Source organism: Panthera uncia, unplaced genomic scaffold (assembly GCF_023721935.1).
Source record: "Panthera uncia isolate 11264 unplaced genomic scaffold, Puncia_PCG_1.0 HiC_scaffold_397, whole genome shotgun sequence".
Lineage (NCBI taxonomy): Eukaryota > Metazoa > Chordata > Mammalia > Carnivora > Felidae > Panthera > Panthera uncia.
Genome location: NW_026059536.1, coordinates 26,520 through 48,930, shown reverse-complemented (window position 1 = coordinate 48,930; position 22,411 = coordinate 26,520). Strand labels below are relative to the sequence as shown.

The 22,411-nt window shown below is 59.2% G+C and overlaps 3 protein-coding genes across 3 annotated transcripts in view; all 3 read left to right on the top strand.

Annotated features, from left to right (window-relative positions):
* LOC125918041 (alpha-soluble NSF attachment protein-like) overlaps positions 1–2,114 on the top strand; it is a 3,522-nt gene extending 1,408 nt beyond the window's left edge. The window contains exons 3-4 of the mRNA XM_049624103.1: positions 397–447; positions 1,343–2,114. Coding sequence (XP_049480060.1) covers positions 397–447; positions 1,343–1,444 — 153 coding nt within the window. The 3' untranslated portion in view covers positions 1,445–2,114. The remainder of the gene's footprint in view (positions 1–396; positions 448–1,342) is intronic.
* Positions 2,115–5,014: 2,900 nt separating this feature from the next.
* LOC125918040 (KICSTOR complex protein kaptin) lies at positions 5,015–12,211 on the top strand. Its single transcript, XM_049624102.1, has 12 exons — positions 5,015–5,289; positions 5,619–5,701; positions 5,824–5,908; positions 6,002–6,056; positions 7,337–7,412; positions 7,543–7,616; positions 7,924–8,033; positions 8,113–8,190; positions 8,825–8,900; positions 9,585–9,720; positions 9,819–10,001; positions 11,757–12,211. Exons 1-12 carry the CDS (start codon positions 5,067–5,069, stop codon positions 11,886–11,888), a joined length of 1,311 nt encoding a protein of 436 aa, XP_049480059.1. The 5' UTR covers positions 5,015–5,066; the 3' UTR covers positions 11,889–12,211.
* A 6,405-nt stretch (positions 12,212–18,616) lies between these two features.
* Positions 18,617–22,411, top strand: part of LOC125918042 (sodium/calcium exchanger 2) — a 24,599-nt gene continuing 20,804 nt past the window's right edge. The window contains exon 1 of the mRNA XM_049624104.1: positions 18,617–19,303. Within this exon, the coding sequence (XP_049480061.1) occupies positions 18,629–19,303 (675 nt within the window). The 5' untranslated portion in view covers positions 18,617–18,628. The remainder of the gene's footprint in view (positions 19,304–22,411) is intronic.

Sequence of the window (22,411 nt, the reverse complement as noted above, 5' to 3'; positions counted from 1 at the left end):
GGGGGGGGGGGGGGGGGGGGGGGGGGGGGGGGGGGGGGGGGGCAGCCGCGGGCTCCACCCACCGTAACTGCCGAGATCTGTGCGGTGGTTCTTAAGGGTCTCCGTCTTTGTTTTGTTTTCCCTCCTGTGCCGTGTGGGCCTCCGTTTTCTAGCTGGGAAAAGTAAGGCTCGGGTGGTGGCGGAGACGGCAGAGCTGGGAGGCCGCGTGATCGCACGCACGCACATGCCTGCATGCACACGCACAGGGCAGGACCGGAAACTACCCCTTCCTCCCGGCACGGGAGCCCCCTGACCTGCACCGCCGGGTCAGGCGTGGATCTAACGGGTGGATCTAATCCAGGTCAGGCGCGCGGCCGGCCTTGGCCCCTGACCCGTCTGCCTGCCATTTTCTTGCAGAAATTGTTAGATGCCCACGAGGAGCAGAACATTGACAGCTACACCGAAGCGGTGAGTGGCCGTGGCGGGGCCCGCCCTCCTCAGACACTCTCTCCTGGGAATCCCACCCACCCTTTCCCTGGCTCCGGCCCTGTCCCCGGCTGTGAATTCCTTTGTCCAGTCACCCCAGAATTCTCCCAAGGAGCCCCAGAGGTACAGGGAGGTGTTCTCCCCACGTTAGAGATGATGGCAGTGAGGTGCGGGGACTCATCCTCGGCCCCTTGGGGGCAGAGCTGGGATGCAGCCCCGTGTGTGTCTGCCCCTGAAGGCCAAGGTCTTTGCAGTACTCGGTGCCCCAGGTGAGCAGCTGGGAGGAGCAGGGAGGGAGGGGGACGAGTCGTGGAAGGGCTCCCTCTTCCAGCACCAACCTCCGTGACAGAACCACCCCACAGAGGTGTTTCTTCCTTTCCATACTCTGTTCTGAACATTCTGGAACTCTGTTGGGCCCAGGTCGGGTCCTGATCCAGTCGTCTGGACTCCCATCTGTCAATCACGTTTCCTGGGGGCCCTTCAGGAATCCTACACCGCTACCGATGACAGAGACCAGAGTCCCTCCGGTCCATCCTGCCCCGGGCGGTGGGTGGGACACGAGGAGGATCAGCCACGGAGAAGGGAGAAGCAGGGCCACGGCAGGGCGACAGGCCCCCATCCCCGTGGCGTCCGGAACAGGCCGCCCTCACGCAGCCAGGCCTGTTTCCCACCCAGAAAACAAGGAAGCTGGACCGTTCTATGCCGCAAAAATCTTTTCTTTTCCCCAAGGCAGCCTTAGAGGGAGCCCCCCTCCCCTCGCTCCTCCTCAGAGAGGCTGGCCGGGACACACCCAGAGAATCTGGGACTGGGGACAAGGAGGGCGTCAGGGCCGGCTGTGGGACCGGCGCCCTCTGCCACCTCCCCCGCTGTGTCGCAGGTGAAGGAGTACGACTCCATCTCCCGGCTGGACCAGTGGCTCACCACCATGCTGCTTCGCATCAAGAAGACGATCCAGGGTGACGAGGAAGACCTGCGCTAAGCACCCCCAGCCCCCTGGCACCCGTCCTCCTGCCCCGTCTTCTCTACCCCCGCGCCCCTCCAGCGCGTGAGCCCAGAGACGTGGGGCCGAGACCTTGGCTGCGAGACCTCCCCTCCCTTCCCGCAGAGGAGTCTCCCCAAGCCGCGGTGCGGGCTCAGCACTGCCGCGGGGCCCCCGAGGCTGGGCCTGCCGGCCGGACAGTCCCCCTCTGTTCTCACTGCACCCCCTCGCCTCCTGCCCGTTTATTTAATCCCCCCCCCCCCCCCCGAGGTGCCCTTCTCTACCCCAAACACAGAATCTCTGACACAGACCTGTTTGCTGTGGGTGCCGCCAGGGGTGGGGGGGTCAGCATCTGGTCCCCCGCCTCCTGACCAGCTGAGTCGCAAGACTGGCTTCAGTCTCTCCCACCTGTCCTCCAGCCGAGCCCTGAGCACACGTAGCCGCTGAGATTTGCTCTCCCCGTGGGGGCGGGCTCCTTCCCCTCCGGTGCCGGGAACCCCCACGGCGTCCTGCAGCCCTGACCTCTCAGGATAGACCGCAGGCCCTGGAGCTCAGAGGGCCGTCCCCACGCCCACCCTGACATCTGCTCCTTCCCTAGTGCTTTGAGGTTTTGTGGTCGGAAGCTGCAGCTGGCCTGAGAAAGAAAAATAAAAAAGAACACTTCGCATGAGTCTCTCTTCCTCCTCACCTCTGCTGCCCCGTTGTGTCTCCGGGGCTGGTGTCCTGTCTCCCTTCCCGCCTGGTCCCCACCCTGGGCTCTGGGCACGCTCTGTGGGGAAGAAGAGGGTGAGTGTGACCGGGATCCTGGGCTCAGGGAGGAGCCGCGGGCTTGGCATTCTGGGCGCACCTGCCTCGATCCAACGTTCTCCGGGTTCTGTGGGCCTCGGTTTCCTCCCCTGGGACAGTGGGTGGCCGCGTCAGCCTCATCTGGCTGGAGGGATGGAAGGCAACGAGAGCAGCAGTAAGGGTGGGAGAGGCCCACCGAACCTCTCTGCCTCCCCTCGTGTCCATGTTGCCCTGAAAGGAGGGTTGAAAGCCCCGGTGGCATCTGTTGGGGCCCGCTGAGCTCACAAGAAAAGGGAGGAGATGACTTAGGTGGGCAGGGCATGAGGACGACCAAGTGGGTATCGGAAGGAACCACAGGAGTGGCCTCGGAAAGCTTGGTCAGAACCACCTGCCTCGTCCGCACCCCACGACGTAGGCATGTGTGTTGGTGAGCGGTCTGATGTGCTTGCACTGCCCCAGGCACGGGGCTGGGCCCTCCTGGCTGGAGGCGGGTGGGGGGGGAGGGGACACAAAGCTGGAGGAGGCTCACGACACAGAGTCAACGACACAGAGTCACCATACCATGGGGGGTCAGGGGACAGGATGCAGAGGCGGGCCTGCCCGGGAGACCCACTCTCAAAGAGGTGCTCCAGACGACAGCCTGGAAGAAGTTTAAGAAAGGTTCAGGTTCATGGTGTCAAGAGAGTGTGGACGATGACACCCTGCCCTGCTCCTGTCCCCTTCAGCTCCTCCCACAGCTCCAGTGGACTGGTGATGGCTGCCTAGAACTCAGTTCTAAGATTCCTGAGAGCTGAGATCGATTGCTGATGTCTGCTGTGGGCACAGGCTGAAGGTAAGTGGTGCCTGAATCTGTTTCTGCCGTCAGTGACCTAAACAGAGAGTCTCAACCCTGGCTGTGCTGAAAATCAGTAAAAGTACACAGGCTTGGGTCACAGCACAATAGACTGGATTTGGTTGAAGTTCTCCACTCTTCTGGGGGTTTTTGTTTTTTCCTGAAAATTCCACAGCTGATTCAAATTTGCCCCTAGAGGTGGAAACCATTAAACAGGACAATTCTTTCCTTTCAAACCTGTAACTTCCATTATTCACTCAACAGATATTAAGTGAATGTAGTTTAGAGGTTACCACGTGAGACAGAAGCCTGAAGAAAACATTGTTCAGAAGCAGAATTAGACCCCACATTCTACTCAGCAAGTATTTACTAAGCACCTACCGTATGCCATGCCTGGTCTAAACCCTGGGAATACAGCATTAGCCACATATCCAGACCCTGCCCTCCTGGAGGTTTTACTCCCCAACTCCCCACATCCCAAAGTCTGGAGCTGACATGAAGCCCCTCTTCACCACCCTCCAGGTCCTATGTGCCTTTGAGCACTTTCCTCTTACATTTCCTTTGTAACAAGTCCTCGTTGGGGCGCCTGGGTGGCTCGGTTGAGCATCCAACTCTTGATTTTGGCTCAGGTCATGATCTCAGGGTCGTGGGATCAAGCTCTGCATCGGGCTCCTCGCTGAGTGTGGAGCCTGCTTGGGATTCTCCCTCTCTCCCTCTCTCTCTGCCCCTCTCCTACTCCTGCTCTCTTCCTCTCTCAAAACAAAACAAAACAAAAAAAGTTGTCCTCTGTGCTTGGCAAAGGGCCTGGCACAGAGTTTATGGATTTTTAACACATTTACTGAATGCTTACTTTATGTCCAGACTTGTGGTCCAGGTGCTGGGGATCTAACTGTGACCAAGGGAGATCCAGTCACCGCCTTCACGGACCTTGCAGTCCGCGTGCATCCACGCACACGCAGGCACGTTTCTGCAGGGGGGGGGGGGGTGGTGACAAGTTTACTCCATGTGGCCACAACAGTTGGACAACTCGTGTCTACTGGAAGTGATTTTCAGGTGTATACAGAGTGCCTAAACCCCTGATGCCCTTCTAGGGACCAAAAAAACCCCACATAGGAACCCCTTAAAGACCCCACAGTCAGAAACACCTGGTTAAGGTCCAGTCTCCACCATTTTCTAGCATCTCAGGGCCACAATTTCATCCTCTACACACTGGGAGAAGCAACTTCTTGGCGGGGTTACAAGGATTCATTGAGATAAATGAGCACTTACTATGCTCACTTAAGGGTTATCGCGCACTTACTGGGTCCCAGCACATAAACGCTGAGTCGATGAACGCGGGTTAACCATAGCTGGGTGGTTGTCAGCATTCAGAGATCATCCGGGCCAGCATGACTAGCAGAAAGGTATTCAATAAAGGAGGTGCCAGGACAGAAGGCCAGATCCTTTTTCCTTGGCTAAGCATGCATTTCACCATTTTAAAGGTAACGTGATTAAAAGAACTCTGGGACAGTCTTGTTTGGACTCTACTTCTCAGCGAAGCTGCGTGATCTTAGACAAAATGACCTCCTGCGTCTGGATTCCAGCCTGTTCGTGGGTTTTAAATCAATCGACAAAGCCAAAACGCTTAGAACAGTTCCTGGCACGTACGGACTATATTGAGTTGTATGATTCTTACTGTTCTACCTGCCACACAACCCACAGCGAGGGCCACCACCTCCCAGCTTCAGGCCACAATCAGCCAGCAGGCCCCTCTCCGGGACTCCGAAAAAGAGCGGGGAGGAGCGCGCAGGCGCGATGGCGGGGGTGGGGGTGGGGTCTTCTGGGAAGCCCTGGCCGCCCGACGGGTGGCCATCTTGGTAAAGGGCAACGACGCCAGCTTCTCTACGTCATCAGTCTGCGCGACGGGCGAGCACCCGGCCGTCTGGGTCGCTTCGGGAGCGGTGGGTGGGGTGGGGTAGGGCGGGCGGCGGCGGGCGCCGCCGGGGTGAGTGGTGGAGGGGCGTGATGGGGGAGGCGGCCGTGGCCGCAGGGCCTTGCCCGCTGCGCGAGGATAGCTTCACGCGCTTCTCGTCGCAGAGCAACGTGTACGGGCTGGCGGGCGGCGCGGGCGGGCGCGGGGAGCTGCTGGCCGCCACCCTTAAAGGCAAGGTGCTGGGCTTCCGCTACCAGGACCTCCGACAGAAAATCCGGCCCGTGGCCAAGGAGCTGCAGTTCAACTATATTCCCGGTGCGTGGCGCCATGGGGTCGGGGGGGCTGGAACGTGGTGTTGAGAAGGCTTCTGAGGCCCTGAGCTGGGTCCCCATGATGGGAGAATGGGATCGGGGTGATTGAAAGGGGTGAAGGCTGATGATCAGGAGGCGTTGGTGTCAGTGGTTAGGGTTCAGGAGTCCTCGTACCGTGGTTATGATGATCAGGACTCACGTGGAGCCAGAAGTAATGATAATTGCAGAGATGGTCGGAGATTAGCGATTACTAGAGGTCAGGGGTCGCCATGATGGGGGATAGAGGGGTCAGAAGTCTGCCCGAAACGCGAACTTTGAACTGTCCCCTCCCAGTGGACGCGGAGATTGTCTCCATCGACACCTTCAACAAGTCGCCCCCAAAGCGGGGCCTGGTTGTGGGGATCACGTTCATCAAGGTATCCAGCCTCCCTCCGCCTACCCATTCCCTTCTCCTTACACGCACGGCGGATCCCCCTGAGTCTCACCCAGATGCCCCTTGGTGCCGCTCCTCTTTCCTGAGGCCAGTTTCCCATCCCAGGATTCAGGGGACAAGGGCAGCCCGTTCCTTAACATTTACTGCGACTATGAGCCTGGCTCTGAGTACAATCTTGACTCCATTGCCCGTAAGTGTGGGCTCCGGGGAAGGAGGGATGGGGAAGATGGGAGGGGGGACCTGTCAGGTCCCCGGTGTCTATTTGCGTGTCCTCCCCTTACAGAGAGCTGCCTGAACCTGGAACTCCAGTTCACTCCTTTCCAGCTGTGCCATGCAGAGTATGTAAGCCACAGGTGTAATACAATAGAGAGTGTGTGTGTGTGTGTGTGTGTGTGCGCGCACGCGCGCGTGTAGGGGGGGAGGCTGCGGTAAACGAGGCAGCAAACCTGCCAGAAGAGTGTCAGACTCTCGTTTTGTTCTTTTTTTTTTTTTTTTTTTTTTTTTTTTTACAATTTTTTAAATGTTTATTCATTTTTGAGAGACACAGCATGAGCGGGGAAGGGGCAGAGAGAGAGACACAGAATCTGAAACAGGCTCCAGGCTCTGAGCTGTCAGCACAGAGCCCGACACGGGGCTCGAACTCACAAACTGTGAGATCCTGACCTGAGCCAAAGTCGGATGCTCAACTGACTGAGCCACCCAGGCGCCCCTCTCGTTTTGTTCTTTAGAGCACGGTGCTTTTAAGGTCGCTGTTTAGATCCTCTGAGCGCTAACTGAGCACCTGTGTCCTAGACATCTAGAATGCTCAGGTTCTGGGGTTCTCGACTTGGACACTCAAGGACCCAAAGGGGCGAAGTTTTCTGGAGTTGTAAGCTCTGAGATTCCAAGATTTGAAAGCTCTGCTGTTTGGTAATTCAGAGATTTCATGATGATAAAGTCGTTCTTCTGTTTCATGGTCTCGTATTTCAAGGAGGTGGAATACAGACCATCTAGGATATGAGGTTCTAGAACCCCAAAATATGAGAATTCCAGTCTAGAGCTCCAGACTCCATTCTAGGACATCAGTGGTCTAGCACAGCCCTTGGCAAAGTTTTTCTGCTAAGGGCCAGTCTTTATCATAACAACTCAAGTCCGCCATTGTAGCAAGAAGGCAGCCATCGACACTATGTCAATGAACGGTGTGGCTGTGCTCCAGTACAACTTTATTTACAAAAATCGGCAAGTTGGATTTGGTCAGAAGGTCATAGTTTGCCAACTTCTGGTCTTAACAGGTGAGAATTCTAGACACTGATGTTCTGGATTCTAGGATTTGGATGTTGCGCCATTTTACGAGTCGGAATATCCACCGTGGCAATTCCTAAAAGTTCTGGTATTTCAAAGGAGACAGGAAACAGAACTTGGGGAACACTGGAGTTCTAGATTAAAGAGTTTCTAGCGTTCTGGGTTTCTGCGACCCTTTCTAGAGCTCTCCACGTTCCATTCCTGAACCCACATCCAGAATGAGGACTCCAGCTGGCAAGGAAGGGCTCTAGAAACAGAACGTTTCTATGATTCTCGGGTTGGAAAATTCTGTACGTGGACTCTACCTCACAGGGATTCTAGACTTCTTTGCTTTCAGGGTCCAGGTCGGGAACCAGCTGGACACAGTGTTTCTCCTGAGTGGGAATGACCCGGCCATCCATCTCTACAAGGAGGTGAGGCAGAGGGAGGTGTGGCGGGCAGAGCCCTGCTCTCTCGGGCTGCCATGGGCTGGTGCCGGGATCTGTGCGTGAGACTGGCCACCAACACGTTTCAAGTCAGGGGGGTCGGTCTTGGTTCCCCCAGAACGAGGGGCTGCATCAGTTTGAAGAGCATCCCGTGGAAAACCTCTTCCCAGAGCTCACGAATCTGACCAGTAGGTAAGAGAGCCCCCGAAAGAGGCCAGCGGGGCCCCGGGAGGGCGGCGTCTGAGAAATCAAGTGGTGGCAAAGCCCTCAGGGACGGTAGAGACAGAGATGACCTCAGAGAAACTGGGCAGGGGAGGTGAGTTCAGAAAACTCCGGCCATACACATGAAGTCGATGGCGAGTGGTGATCCCAGAGAGAAATCAGGCCCAGCGGGGTCCCAGGGCGACAGGAAGGGGGCGGAGGCTCGTGGGGAGGCAGAATGTGGGGCCGGTATCTGATGACGCCCTCCGGCCCCTCCGTCCACCTGCCCACCCACCAGTGTCCTCTGGCTTGATGTCCACAATCTGCCCGGCACATCCCGGCGACTCTCCGCTCTGGGTTGTCAGAGCGGTTATGTCCGAGTTGCCCACGTGGACCAGCGAAGTCAAGGTGATGGGCGGGATGGGGGCCGGGCAGGGGGCGGGGTGGGTGGGCGGGGCAGGGCCCTGACTCCTCACCCCCCACACAGAGGTTCTGCAGACATGGGCGATCCTGCAGGACGGCCCCATCTCCCGAGTGATCGTGTTCAGCCTCTCAGCCCCCGAGGGTGAGCTCTGGGGTGGGGGGCGACCCTGCAGACTCAGCTCCCCACTCCCAGATTCACACCCCTCTCCCGGAGCGTCCAGCCCCTGCCCGTCCCTCCCATGCTCCCTCCCTCCCCTCTGTGCCCTCACATTCATTTCAGCCACTTGCCCCTGGATTCTGATCTTCGTCCTTTACCCTGGGGTTGACCTTCTGCTTTTCCTTTCATCTAACCGTCAGCCCTCACATTGTGACTTCCTCTGATCCCCCTCTCTGGCCTCCTCACTCTGTCTCTTGCTGCTGTCTGCCCCCAAGCTTTTCCTGGGGACTCAGCGCTGCCCCCCCCCCCTCCAACCCAGGCTCCCCTCTCCTGCCTGTTCCTCTTGCTTGTGGCCCGCCCTTCTCTGACGGCTCCGTTCGCCTGGCCCCTGCCGGCTGCCTTCCGCCCCTCGGGTCGTTCCTTACTCGTCTCCCTCCCTCTCTGGTCTCACACCTGTTCCTCCCATCATCTTGTCTAACCGCGAAGCTTCCCTTCATAGCACGGCGAAGGTAGGGTCTCCCTCCTCTTTCAGAGCGGTGGGGCAGGGGAGGAGGGATGGGGAGGAGGAGCCTGGAGCCTGTCCCCTCAGGCCCCGCCCCACGCGTGTCCCCGTCTCCAGAGACCCAGGACCGGCCTCAGCGGGAAGAGTACAGCGTGCTCGTGGCCAGCATGTTGGAACCAGCCGTGGTGTATCGGTGAGCGGCCCGCACGGCGGACTCACAGGGGCGGCCTGACCTCCTGCTCCCGCACCCGGTCATTCTCAGGAGGAAGCCCCCTCGGGTGAGGTTGTCCAGGGCTGGGCAGGTAAAGGTGATCGTGCCCCAGGGAGGGGGAGTGCGAGTGTTTGGGTCTAAAACTCGTAGCGGATCCATCGAAGCCTTGGGACAGGAACACAGATGTCTGCTCCCCCTGGACGAGCGTGTTGGCAGACATTTAACCGCAGGCTCGTTGGGTGAGGAAGCCCTGACTTGTAGCGTTTGTCAGCTTCTGGGGTGTAACTTACTCCCGCTCTGGCGGATTTTGAGCCGCCGACGCACTGCTAGCCAGCGGTGGCTCACCTGATGTCCGAGCTGGAACCCAGCTCCCAGGCTCCAGGGAGGCGATGTGGGTGTCCGGACCGGAGGCCAGGGTGTCACCAGAAGGGATAAAGTGGGTTTCCGTTCGGGAGGGAGATGGCCCCGCCTCCAGGGGACAGATGGGCGTCCATATCGGTTGACAGTCTGCGTGAGCAGTCTAACGGACGTGAAGACGTCCGGGTCAGAGACGAGGGTGCCGAGGAGGAGTGGTGTGTCCAGACCTGAGCAGGGGAGCGGCGTGGGCCAAGGGCGGCGGGCGCCGTGGTGCGACCGCGGTCCCCCCACCACCTCCGTGACCCTCAGGGACCTGCTGAGCCGGGGCCTTGAGGACCAGCTTCTCCTGCCCGGCAGTGACCAGTTTGACAGCGTCCTCTGTGGCCTGGTCACCGATGTAGATCTGGACGGGCGGCCCGAAGTCCTGGTGGCCACCTACGGACAGGTGGGACCGGAGGGGTGGGGCTGCCCCCGCCCCGCCCCCTGCCCCCGCCCACCGCCCCGCCTCCCCGCGCGGTCCTAACCCCTCGCCCCCCTGCACAGGAGCTCCTCTGTTACAAGTACTGCGGCCCGGAGTCCGGGCTCCCCGAGGCCGAGTGGGGATTCCGCTTGCTGTGGCAGCGAGACTTCTCCAGCCCACTGCTGGCGCTGGCACACGTGGACCTGACCGGGGACGGGCTGCGGGAGCTCGCCGTGGTCTCCCTGAAGGGCGTGCACATCCTGCAGGTAGCTGGGCTCCTCAGGTTCGGGGGGGTCCCCCCTTGCAGCGGCGCCTGGGGTGGGGGTGTTTGCTCAGCCGCCTTCTCGAGGGCGCGCTCCCGCGGGAAACACGTCAGAGGCCACGGGGAGTAGCCACGCGAGGAGGTGGCCTCAAAGGCCAGACCCCACGGGAGCCCTGCAGCCTGAGCCCATCGTTCGCACAAAGGGATCGTTGGCTGCAGGCCCCCTCTTGGAAGAGGGAGTGACCTGTTTCTGGGAGGAGGTTCTCGCTGGCCAAGGACAGTCCAGGAGCAGAGGCCGCTGGTTGGGGAGGAGGGGGGCACCATCATGGCAAAGGGGGTTCCGACATGGCATCTGTCAGCCCCAGCCCGCCCTCAGCCTCCTGACTTCAGCCCTCGGTTCCTCGTGCTTTGTCTGACTCTGTCCCTTCGCTGTGGCCTCACCCAGATCTGCCCCCACCCCCCGCCCAGTGATCTAACCTCTGCCCTCCCGCAGGGCCCGCTCTCCTCACTGCCTCGCCCTCTCCTCTGTGTGCAGCCGGCTGCACTCCGGCTGTGGTCTGACCTCCCCCTTGCTGTCGCGTTCTGACTCCCGAAGGACGTTTCCTACCCTCGTCCCGTAGCCTCCCCTCCGGGCCTCCCGCAGCCAGCCTCCGGCTTTCTACCAACATCTAACCTTGGACCTTTCCACTTTGGCCTAACCTTGGAACTTTCTGTTGTGGTCAGGCCCTTGAGCTTTGGTCTGTTGTCCGGCCTTGGGCTGTACTTTGACCCCCGCCATGGCGGCCTAACTGCCGTAACCCCTGTTGGGGTCTAGTCGCCAACCGTTCAATGGTCCGAGGTCCAACCCGGAACCCCCCCATTCCGTTTCACCTCCAACTAATGCAGTCTCCCCCCCCGCCTTTTCCCTGTTCCCCCCCCCCCCCCCCAACTCTCAGGCTGCGGTCCGCCTTTGGCTCCCAGTGTGGTGTTTGCCTTGGCCGTATCTCCGGTCTGCCTCCAAGACTGTCTCTGTATGGTCTAGCCTGGGTTCTTTCTCCCGGAAGCTAACCATACCAGCTCCCCTACAGTCTTTGCTTGGGTCTTTTCCTACCGTCTGTGCCTCAATGGAATGGTCTAGGTTTGACCTCAGAAGAAAGGGGAACCGTTGGACCCCGGCGGAGAGGTCGCAGGTTAGACCCTAATGGAAAGGGCGTAGGTTTGATCCCAGTGGAAGAGGCTGTGGTCCGACTGTGGGAGAAAGGACTTCCTTCACTGTGGTCTGACCATCCCTTCACCAAGGCCTCATCCCTCATTCAGGCCATCTCACTGTAATCTCTTCTGCCCTTTCTGCCAGGGTCTAGCCTCAGACGCTCCAGCCAGGGTCGCACTCTGTCCCGTTGGCCTACTCTTTGTTGGCAGGGTCTCGCCTCAGTCTCCCCCACTGTGGTCTAACCTCAGCCTCACCTCCCACACAGTGCGGTCTGTCTCCCATGTTTTGGTCCTCCCCTGTCCTTTCCGAGTCCTAACCTCAGACCCGTACGATTGGGTACCGTCTTTGTTCTTCCCACTGGGAATTCACTGAAGGCCGTCCCCCTGGGTCTGACCTTTACCCCTTCACAGGGACCTGTCCCCCCCCACCCCACCGGCTGGTCTGCACTCCGGCCTCCCGCCACAGCTGAGCTCCGGGCCTGTGGGATTGTCCCCTCCAGACCATCCCGAGTGATCTAACCTGCACCCTGGCTGCCCGGTCTCAGCCCTGCCCTCCTCTTGTCCCCCACAGCACAGCCTGGTCCAGGCCTCGGAGCTGGTCCTGACCCGGCTTCGGCATCAAGTGCAGCAGAGGAGACGACGTCAGTCACAGAGGCCTGGGGACGGGGTGGGTCCAGAGCCTGCTGAGACCCCAGGCTCCTGAGCTCCTACCCACTGCCCGCCCCAGACGCTGGTGTAGTTCACTGGGGCCGTCACCTCCAGCCATTTGTGATGGGGAAGCATCCTGAAAGAGAGGATGGTCTCCCCACATCCCCCAGTGGTAGAGCTGTGGGTTCCTGCTCTGGCTGTGCCCCGTGGTGCCCTGTGAGCCCGGCTGACACACTCCTTCTCTGTGCCTCAGTGTCCCCATTTGGAAACGGGATGACCCCCCCCCCCCCAACTCCTGCCCCTCTTCTTCCCGCAATGAGAGTTGGTCAGCCAATGATTATTTATATGTCCGGAAGCACCAGACTTTTGAGTTGCCTTCATTCTCTTTCTTTTGTTCTGGCAAGCGGTTGGTGAGTGCCTGCTGTGTGCCAGGCTCCGCGTTGGGTGCTGGAGGAATGGAGGGAGGGGAATATGGGGAGAGAAAAGGCCAAGGTTAGACCCAGAAGTGGGACCGAAGTGAGATCACGCTGTAGACCTCAGAGAACGGAGTAGGAGGTTAGAAACGAGGCCCTGTCATAAAGGCTGGAGTGAAACCAATGTGGAAAAGACTGTAGAATCCAACAGAAAGGACTGAGGTTGGACCCCAGGGGAGAGCTCTGGGTCAGGTTAGACCCCGGTGGGAAAATACAGAGCTTCAGCCTCAGAGGAAAGGATATGGGGGGAAGGACTATTGTGGGGAAGCTATGGTCAAATTGCAGCAGAGGGTTTGAGGCTAGACGCCCCCCGCCCCCGGATGAATAATGCTGAGGTTGGACCCTCACAGATTACTGTGGTTAGACCTCCCCAGCAGAAAGCAAGTGAGTTTAGATCCCCTGAGATGAGACCCAGGAGGCAAAGACCTGGGGCTTGCCATGTTGGAAAGGACAAAGGTTAGACATGATTGAAAAGCCCCGGAGATCCAGGGACCAGGGAGTTTGAGGCGGAGGGGTGCTGACTTCCCTGGCCACCGCTCTGCCGGCTGTATGAATTGCCTCTCCTGTGTCCCCTTCTACAGCAAGGTGGGGGAATCAGGGACCTGGATCTCGGGGACCAGCAGAGGGCCGGACCGGAAGAGCTCTTGCCCTCCCCCACCGCAGGCCAGGAATAGACTCTGGGGCAGGACAGTTGGGGAATGATTCCTGAGGGGGATCCGGGCTGGTGGGGAGGGTGGGCCCTTTCCTCCCCGTGGCAGGGTTTGGGTGGGACTCCCGCTTCCTGGGGCCCCAGGGGCAGGCACCACAGTCCCGGCCATCCGTACCACCTCCTACCACGGAAGCCCACCCAACAGTCTGACCACCCACGCCGGCCGTGAAGACCCAAGCCACCGGGTGGGTTTTTAGGAGGCAGGAGCCCCACCGGCTCTTGGCCGCTCTCGCCGTCTCCCAGAACCCAGGCCCAAGCGTGGGAAACGGCCGGGAGCTGCGTTGGCTCCCTCGTCCCCTGGCAGCCTGCCCAAGCGGTGTCCAGCCTGGACTGGCGGTGGGCACCGATCGTTGGCAGGAGCGAGGTCTCCTCCCTCCTGCTGCCCGCCTGCCGAGGCGGAGAGCTGCCATCCCCTCCCGTCCTAGGCAGGAGTGGACCGCGGTATGGAATTGAAGTGAGCGTAGTTCGTGATGGCAGGGGTCTGTGAGGCGTGTGCGCCCCTGTGTGCCCACTTCAGCACTCGCGATTTTGTGCCTGCAGGAGCCTGGGACGCTCGCCTGGTCCTTTGCGGTTTCCTTTCTGACTTCTTACTTGCTCCTCAGTGCGGGGCAGCGCGCGGTGTGGTGGCTTAAGGGTGTTGGAGCCTGGAGCCATGCTTGGCCGCTCTGTGCCTCAGTTTCCCCATCTGCAAACCGAGGCCGGCCGCAGCGACTTCGCAGGGCCGTTAGGAGGACTAGCGGTGTCAAGGCAGGGCAATCACTTAACGAGAAAATTTGCAACACCGCGCGGCACGTGGAAGGGGCACTTTGAATGGCAGCTGCTGTTACTATTATTGATGGGTGTGCCTTTGTGGTTGTTGCCGGCTTGCTTTGCGAGGTTATAGGTCAGCAGGCGCGGCATGTGATTTTGGATCTAACTCTGGCTAAACATTCTTGCCCTCCCCCCCCCCTCCCCGGTTCTGTGAGCCTGTAACTATTTGTAGCTGTTTTTTTGCCTCTTCGGCCCTTGTAGGGATCAGTGTGTGTTGGGGAGGGCAAGGATGCTTGTGAATGACCCTCGGCACCCCACCTACCGCGCGCGCACACACACACACACACACACACACACACACACACACACACGCACGCAGGCGTCTGCCGCTGTCCCCTGCCTGTAGTGCTGAACCTGCAGGGTGGGTGGGAGGCTTGGGCTGCCCCCAACCTCCTCTCCCCAAGCCTCCCCCGCCTGTCGCCTGCCTCCCTTCTCCCCGCCTCCTCCTCCTCCCCTCCCTCTCCGGCTCCTCCTCCCTCCCAGCACTCTCCCCCGTCCCTCCTCCTCCCTCTCTCCTGACTCCCCCTCCCCCGTGTCCCTCCCCCCTCTTCCTCTCCTCCTTCTATCCCCTCTCCCTCCCCTCCTCCCCGGCTCTCCCTCTCAGTCTCCAGCTTCTCTCTCTCTCTCTCTGTCTGTCTGTCTCTCTCTCTTTCCCTCTCTGTCGGGCGGAGGCGCCCACCACCGCCAGCCCAGTGCTAGGGGGACCCAGTCCAGGCTGTAGCTGCAGGTAAGAGACCCCCAGTTCTGGGAGGGGGGGAGCGTGGAGGAAGGACGGTATTGCCCCAGGCGGGTGGAGGGGGACATGTGAGGAGCCAGGAGCCGCTCTTCCCTGAGCTCATTTATGGGGGGTGGGGGGCTGCATATTCCGGGCGGGGATACCGGGTCCCCTCTGTGGGGTGGAGGCACCGCCAGCAGCCAACATCCTCAGCCCCTCCTGGGTCCCAGGAAGCCTGGCCGGCTGGGGAGGGGGTGCCTCCTGGGTACTGAGGGAGCGAGAACACCCCAGCCCGTCTGGGGCAGCCCCCCTTCGTGTTCTCTCCCTCCGCCCCCGCCTTCCTGCGTCTGGGTCTCGTCTGTCTCTCCACATCTCTCGGGGGTCCTGTCCTGCAGAGTCTGGCTGCCTCTCTGAGTCCCTTCCCCTGTGTCTCTGTCAGTCCCTCGCTCCCGCCTCTGTCCCTCTGTGTCCCTCTGTGCCTGGGTCTGTTCTGTGTCTTTCGGGGGCTCTGTCTCTAAGTCCTTGGTTTCTTTCTCTCTGCCTTCCTCTTTCGCCATCTGTGTCTGTGTCTCTCTCCCTCCTGTCTCTGCTCCCTGGTGTCTCCGACTCTCCTGTCTCTGCGGGTCTCTCTCTCTCTCTCTCACACACACACACACACACACACACATACACTCTCTCTCATTCTCTCTCTCTCTCCCCTGCCCCTCTCCTCTCCATCTCTGTCTGTAGGTATGCGGTCTCTGTTTCTCTGTCTCTCTCTCTTCCCTGGTAGCGGGTTAACTCTCCTCCTACACACCTCTGTCCCCGCCCCTGGCAAGGGGGAGACCTGGAGGAAGAAGATCCCCACCCCCTGCAGAGTGGGCTCCCCTAGAAGCCAAGGAGTCCCCCAAACTCCTCTCCCTTCTGCCCAGCTCCCGCCCATCCTCTCGGCAGGCTTGTGCCCATCCCTCCCCTGAGGACAGAGCTCCTCTCCTCCCTCTTCTGGTAGACTGGACGGTCCTTCCTGCAGTCTGACTTCTGTACCTTGTCTGCCGGTTGTCCGGTTCATCGCTTGCCTCATCCATCCTTTTGACAGTTGCTGAGCGCTCTTCCTCCGCCAGGCACAGCACTACGTCCAGGGGGCGGATCAGGCCGGTCCTTTCTGCAGCCTTACGTCCATCGCTCTCAGGGCAGACCAGCCTCAGACCCATCCCTCGTGGGGGTGGATCCCCATCCCCCGGGGGCTCCCGGAGGGCCCCTCTGAGTCTGGAAGTCCCTGGCCAATACATCCTCCTCTTTCCTGGGGGGGGAAGGGGACCCAGAAAGGTGGGCGAGAGTGAGTGACAGGGGAGAGGTGTGAGCCCAGCCGCAGCAGCCCCCGCTGTGACGGGGTGAGGTCCTCGAGTACCCACGTGGGGCCCGATGGGTTCAAAGGAGCACCTCTTTCGGAGTCCCATGCCTTGACTTTCCGTCCTCCCCTGCCCTGGAGTGGAAGCCGCGCGACCTGGCCAAGCTCTCTTCTCCCTCCGGACCTCGGTTTACCCATCCGTGCGTGGTAGCCCTGAGCACTGAGACTATGTGTGACCCCCAGGCTGGGACACGGTTCACCCAGGAGCAGGAAGTGGGTGTGTTTAGAAGCTCGGGTCCCCACCTCTGAAGTCTCTCCGAGGAGCGCGGCGGGCAAGCCCTGGCCCCACCAAGCACAACCAGGAACCACGACCTCACTCGCCAACGTGAGGGAGGGAGGGAGGGAGGGAGGGAGGGGGTCCCACCCGGCAAGGCCAGACTGGACCCCCTTCCCTTACGCTTGCAATCCCGCCCTAGACAGGAGGTGTCTGAGACCCTGAGAGGCATGTGAGGCAGAACCGGGGCGCTCGCCACTGGCCCAGCTGGACACCTGCCCACGAGGGTGGGGGGACATCGGGAGATACTACCATCTGCCCTCCGGACTCCTACCCTGGCCTCAACCTGATCCTTTTGCCCCCGGATTCTAAACCCAGATTAGGTTTCAGGGCTGCTGGTGGACGAAGAGAGGCAGAGACAGGCGCCTTTAGCAGAGAAAGTCCAGCTGTCCACAGCGACAGGGCTCAGACGTCTTGGTCATTCATTTCACAAATATTTATCTCGTGCTTTCTCTTCCTGACCGCCCCCCCCCCGCCCCACTCCCCTAAGGCCTCAGGTTTTGCAGGAAAGGGGATTGAGCCAGGATGCTTTGCCCATCCCCTGGGAAGGAGGGCAGGCATGAGAACCCCCACCCCCACCCCCCGTTGGCTGACTCTGGCCTCCCTTGAAGACCGCAGCAGGAGGGACAGGTGGTTAGATGTGAGGGGGCACTTTCCAGGCCTTGGCCCTCCCATGAGAGAGGGAGTTGGATGCTTGAGATGAATTCCTGACTCCCAGGTGGCCCTCGTTTCTCCTGGAAGCCTGGGAGAAGGGAGGGAGAAGAGAGTGTGAGTCTTTGCTTTGGATCCTGGTGGGTTTGTAATTATGCCTAAGTTGTTGCTAATTAGGGGGCTGCTAATTAGATGTATCATTAGGGGCCTTGCTGAGGGGGCTAATTGTGCGGTGGCCCTTTAAGAATCCCCCTCTCCCCACCCACACACACACACACACACACTCCTCAGGGATGTTCTGCCAACATTCTGCCTCCCTCCCCCAGAGGAGCGGGCTCCCAGCCCTTGAGTACGTGGGCGTGTTTTGGGGGCAGGCTGTGGGCTAGACTCGGAGAAGAACTTCCAGACAGAAATGGAAGTTACTGGGAGAACTGAGGTTGGTGGCCAAGGCAGGGGTCAGACCTCTCCTTCTAGTCTCAGTCCCCCCCCCCCACCTTTTTTCAAAACAGGCTACTGGGTTACCATGGCAACGTAAGAGTGGGGCCCAGGAGCTGGGAGTTGGGGCGACTCCCAGAGAGAGAAATGAAGCCAGCGTTGGTGCTGGGAGCTTTGAATGAGTTTTTAACCTCTCTGAGCCTTGACCCTCTCATCTATGAGACCGCTAGGGCCTCGCCAAAGTGGGGTGGTGTCATTTTGAATAGAGAGCTCAGGGAGGGTGATGTCTGAGCAGAGAATTGGAGAAGAGAGGGTGAATATTGTAGGGAACAGGGTCTCAGGAAGGGGGAAACAGCAGGTGCAAAGGCCCTGAGGCAAGAACTTGTCTAGCATGTGAGGAACCCGGAGGTGGCCGGGGCCAACGAGTAAGGGGGACAGGGAGAGAGATGAAGCCAGAGAGGGAATGAGGAGGCCAGACCACACGACACCTTGTCCAGGGCGAGGGTCACAGTATTCTGAGACTCAGTTGGGAGAGACATCTGCCAGCATCGCAGGGAAAGATGTGAGCCAGAGACCCTCCAGCGGTCTCTCTGCAGCCCCACCTCAGACAGACACACAGACAGACAGACAGGCAGACGGACATCCCAGCACCCGCCAAAGCCCAGGCCCTGCACAGGAGCCCTCTGAGGCCACCAGACTTAGCTCATGAACTTAGGGCCTCCAGCCCCTGGCCTCACCCTCTAAATCATCCGGTCTATGTCACTTGGGGCCTGGCTTCATCCATCCATCGTCCGTCTGTGGGATTCGTCTGTGTGGCCGGGCGGGTCCGCAGCCCGTTCTCTTTTCAGGGCCACATAACGTTTCGCTGCCCGCCCCCCCCAACCCCCGAGCTGTACTTCTCCGTCTGCTGCTGACAGGCATCCCATCCGGGCGGGTTCCGGAGGGACGCTGTTAGAAACAAAGCGGCAGCCGCGGACATTGTCGTGTGTGTGGCTTTCTGGCAGACACGCGTCCTAGGGCTCCTGGGTGCCCAGGTACCTGGGGGTGGAAACTGCCGGCCAATAGGGTGCAGGACGTCCAGCCGCAAGTCCCCGAAGTGGCGAGAGCAACGTCCACTCCGCCAGCAGCCTGTGACGCCCGTCTGTCTTTATCCTCCTCTCCCGGTCTCTGTCTGGCGCTCTCTGTCTCGTTGCGTCCCTGTCCCTCTGTGGCTCCCTCTGTCCCCACCCTCCCCCTCCCGGCCCCCAGCAAGCCTGGGGGGGGGGGTCCCGTGTGAATGGGCAGGGTGTGTGCCCCTCCCCCACACTTCTTCCTCCTCCCCCACAGGACCCGACACCCTCCATGGCTCCCCTGGCCTTAGTGGGGTTTGCACTCCTCCTGGGGACGGCCCCGTGCTCGGGGGCGGCCACCCCCACCCCCTCCCTGCCACCTCCCCCGGCCAATGACAGCGATGCCAGCACAGGGGGCTGCCAGGGCTCCAACCGTTGCCAGCCGGGGGTGCTGCTGCCCGTTTGGGAGCCTGATGACCCGTCGCTGGGTGACAAAGCGGCGCGGGCCGTGGTCTACTTCGTGGCCATGGTTTACATGTTCCTGGGCGTGTCCATCATCGCCGACCGCTTCATGGCATCCATCGAGGTCATCACGTCCAAGGAGAAGGAGATCACCATCACCAAGGCCAACGGCGAGACCAGCGTGGGCACCGTCCGCATCTGGAACGAGACCGTGTCCAACCTCACGCTCATGGCCCTGGGCTCCTCAGCCCCCGAGATCCTGCTGTCGGTCATCGAGGTCTGTGGCCACAACTTCCAGGCGGGCGAGCTGGGCCCAGGCACCATCGTGGGCAGCGCCGCCTTCAACATGTTTGTGGTCATTGCCGTGTGCATCTACGTCATCCCAGCCGGCGAGAGCCGCAAGATCAAGCACTTGAGAGTCTTCTTCGTCACTGCCTCTTGGAGTATCTTCGCCTACGTCTGGCTTTATCTTATCCTTGCCGTCTTTTCCCCCGGCGTGGTCCAGGTGAGCAAGGACCCATCGGCACCTGCTCGGGGCACGTACGTCGGCAGAATCCAGAGGGGTGGCTCCCTGGGCCCGGAGACTTGGTTCATGCGTTCGCAGAAATGCATGCTCACATCGGGGAGGGCCACCAGGTATGGTCGTGCAGGTCACGCACTGCACAAGGGCGGTGGGCCAGGGAAGGCAGTTTGGGGCCTGAGTCCATCGAGTGCGCCCCCGCCATGTCTGGAGGGCTCCCGCAGCACCTGGAAAGGGCTCATCTGCCCAGAGGGGGCGGCATTTTGCAATATACCCGTCCAGAAGGAATGGCTTGAGCTCTTCTAACAGTGCCATACGTGTTGACAGAGTCCTTGTGACCTGTGCAATGGCTACCACAGGTCACAGCCTAGCTAGGTATTTGCCAGCTATGGAGTCGTGGCTCGCAAAATTCACTCATCATTCATAACCGATCTCTGATGTTAGGATAATTTATGCCGCATCGCTGAAATTTCCACTCACTCCGGTCCAACGCAGGTATGAACCCAGTCCGCTGCAAAGACCACTTTGCACGATTCGTTCCGACAGTGAGACACAAGCTGGCCCCACCGCTCCATAACTCACACCCCTCCCCCCATTCACATAACCATTCGCCTCTCGTCTGTCCAGCGTCTTAACCGCGCTCCGCTAAGTCTCCCTGGAAGACGTTTGCCTAAGTCATTTCCCACAACCCCAAGACTGCCACCTACATCTGCATAATTTATTTATGGGTCTGGCCCAGTTCGTTCACACACATGCATAATTTATGTGAGGCTACCCAGAATTCCTTCACACATGTGCACAATCTAGTCACCCAGATCTGTCAGGTTTTGCCAATTATAGTTGCGTGTCCAGGAAGGAGCTGAGTGTTAGAAGCATAAAAATTCCTTGCAGGTGTTATAGAAACAGAACTGAGGGACCAGCAACCGCAGAGAGCTGAGGGAGAGATAGTAGCACCAGAAGACAGGGATGAGAGAGGGAGAGAGACAGTTGGCTGCCGTCGACTCACGACTGTGACGGTGAGTTTCCTGGCTGCCAGGGTGAAAAGTACAGAAGGGGGCATCACACAGTCCTCAAGCACGGTTAAAGAGGACGGCGTCCTGACTCGGGCTTTCAAAGTGGTCTCTGATGAGGATCTAGAGCAGAACTAGGACAAGGATTTTAGACACCATGAGCCGGAGGAGGGATAGGAATATCCCTTTGCTGATGTGAAATACTTACGTAATAAGAGAGAGGTCTTCGAGAGTCTCGCAGTTTGGTGCGTGGAGCCCGGAGGCAGACACGCTCGAGTCAAACCCCGCTTCTGCTGCTTCCCAGCTGGCCCTTGGGCAAGTTCCTCACCTGCTTTGTGCCTCAGTTTCCCCACCGGTCACCTGGGTGTCACCACAGTACTGACGTCAGAGGGCTGTGTGGGGATCGAATAAACTACACACGTGGAAGAACTCGGGACGGCAGGCCTAGCACAGAGTAAATGCAAGCTATCCCTCCCATCACTAAACTTGCCTGTGCCGTTGGCCAGAGGAATCTCTCGTAGAACAATGCGCGTTTCCACATGTAAGCGCTTCGGCACGGCCACTTTAAAAGTCGTGATGTGGGAGCCAGCTGCTGGCACCTACTTATACTGAACAAGTTTGGGCTCAAGAGGAAGAAAAAGATCAGGAAACAAGCCATGCAAGGAGTTGAGCAGGAGTGGGTAGCTACAAGATTAAAAATAAGTGTATTCAGCATATATTAAACCATACAGGAAAATACTTTGTGTATATATATATATATATATATATATATATATATAAATATATATATATAAAACAGAGTTGAGTTCTAGACTCCGACGATTAGAAGATTTTTCACCTGAGAGAGAGAGCGAGTTCATGCGCACCGGTGGGGGAGGGGCAGAGAGAGAGAGAGAGGGAGAGAGAGAATCCCAAGCAAGGTTCTGTGCTGTCGGTGCAGAGCCCGATGCCCGGGCTCGAACTCACAAAACGTGACACCATAACCTGAGCCGAGATTCAGAGTCAGCCGCTTAACCGACCAAGCCACCCAGGCGCCCCTCCAGCAGGAGGTTCGGAAGGTGAGGCAGGACGTGGGACAATTCTGTATTGTGTGGGACCACCCCATGAGTCGCTGGATGTCGCCATCTGGGACCGTATCCCCCTTCTCCAGTCACGGTGGCAACCCACAAACACCCCTAGATTGGTGAGAGCCCCCCCCCCCTCTTGGGGGTGTCCTTGTGCACTGAACCTGTCTCACTTCTCCCGCAGGGTAGGCAGGTCCGTGGGCCCATCCGCAGTGGGTGCCCTGGAAAAAGGAGGTGAGCCTCCTAGAATCCACCTTTTCTTTACCTGCAGGGAGGAAAGCACATCTTCGAGGTTTGAGATGGTCTTCTGATTACGGGAGCATTCCCCTGCCCTACACATAGTGGCCAGTTCCGAGGCCAGAGTTAACGCTACACCTTGCGTAGAAAATTCAGCTGCCTTTCACAAACCTGCCTGCTGGCTTTGTGAGGCTCCCGCCTTCTCTCTGAGCCATCAGGAAACCCAGCGACCAGGGGGAGGGGTGTGGGGATTGGTTGGATCTTCAAAGATAGTTTCCCTTCTGGGCCCAGGTTAAAGATACCTCCGGGGGGCCAGCTGATGGTAAATAATCTTCCACCTCTTCCTCCTGATCTTTAATGAGGAGGGTGACCGTGGGCGGAGGAGTCCTGGACCTGCATAGGTAGAATGGTGGTCATGTTAATTTTGAGCTCTTGTCCATGTGTCCGGAACCGACAGTGCTAAGCGCTAGGGGTACATAAGCTCATCCAGTCTTGGGGCCGTTCCCATTTTTACAGGCAAGAGGCTGAGCCACACTTGCCGCTTCTAGAAGCAGGATCTGAACTCTGCGTTGCCTTGTCTCTCTGGGGAGATACAGCATGTAAACACAGGAGGAGCTTGTCTTATGGGGCTGTAATAGGAGCCAGACTTGTGCCTCTTTTGAGAGTCAGAGTCCCGTCCCTAAGGGCCAAACGGATTCTAAGGAAGGAGAGTCCGGCAAAGGCTGCATTGGCGAGCGGGACTCTGACTCTCAAAAGAGGCACAAGTCTGGCTCCTATTACAG

Bases quoted from the DNA above. Each gene is read 5' to 3' on its own strand.
- LOC125918040 (XM_049624102.1), top strand. From the start codon at position 5,067: ATGGGGGAGGCGGCCGTGGCCGCAGGGCCTTGCCCGCTGCGCGAGGAT. The intron at 5,702-5,823 runs GTATCCAGCCTC...TTCCCATCCCAG, and splicing joins TGGGGATCACGTTCATCAAG to GATTCAGGGGACAAGGGCAG. The intron at 6,057-7,336 runs GTATGTAAGCCA...CTTTGCTTTCAG, and splicing joins TTCCAGCTGTGCCATGCAGA to GGTCCAGGTCGGGAACCAGC.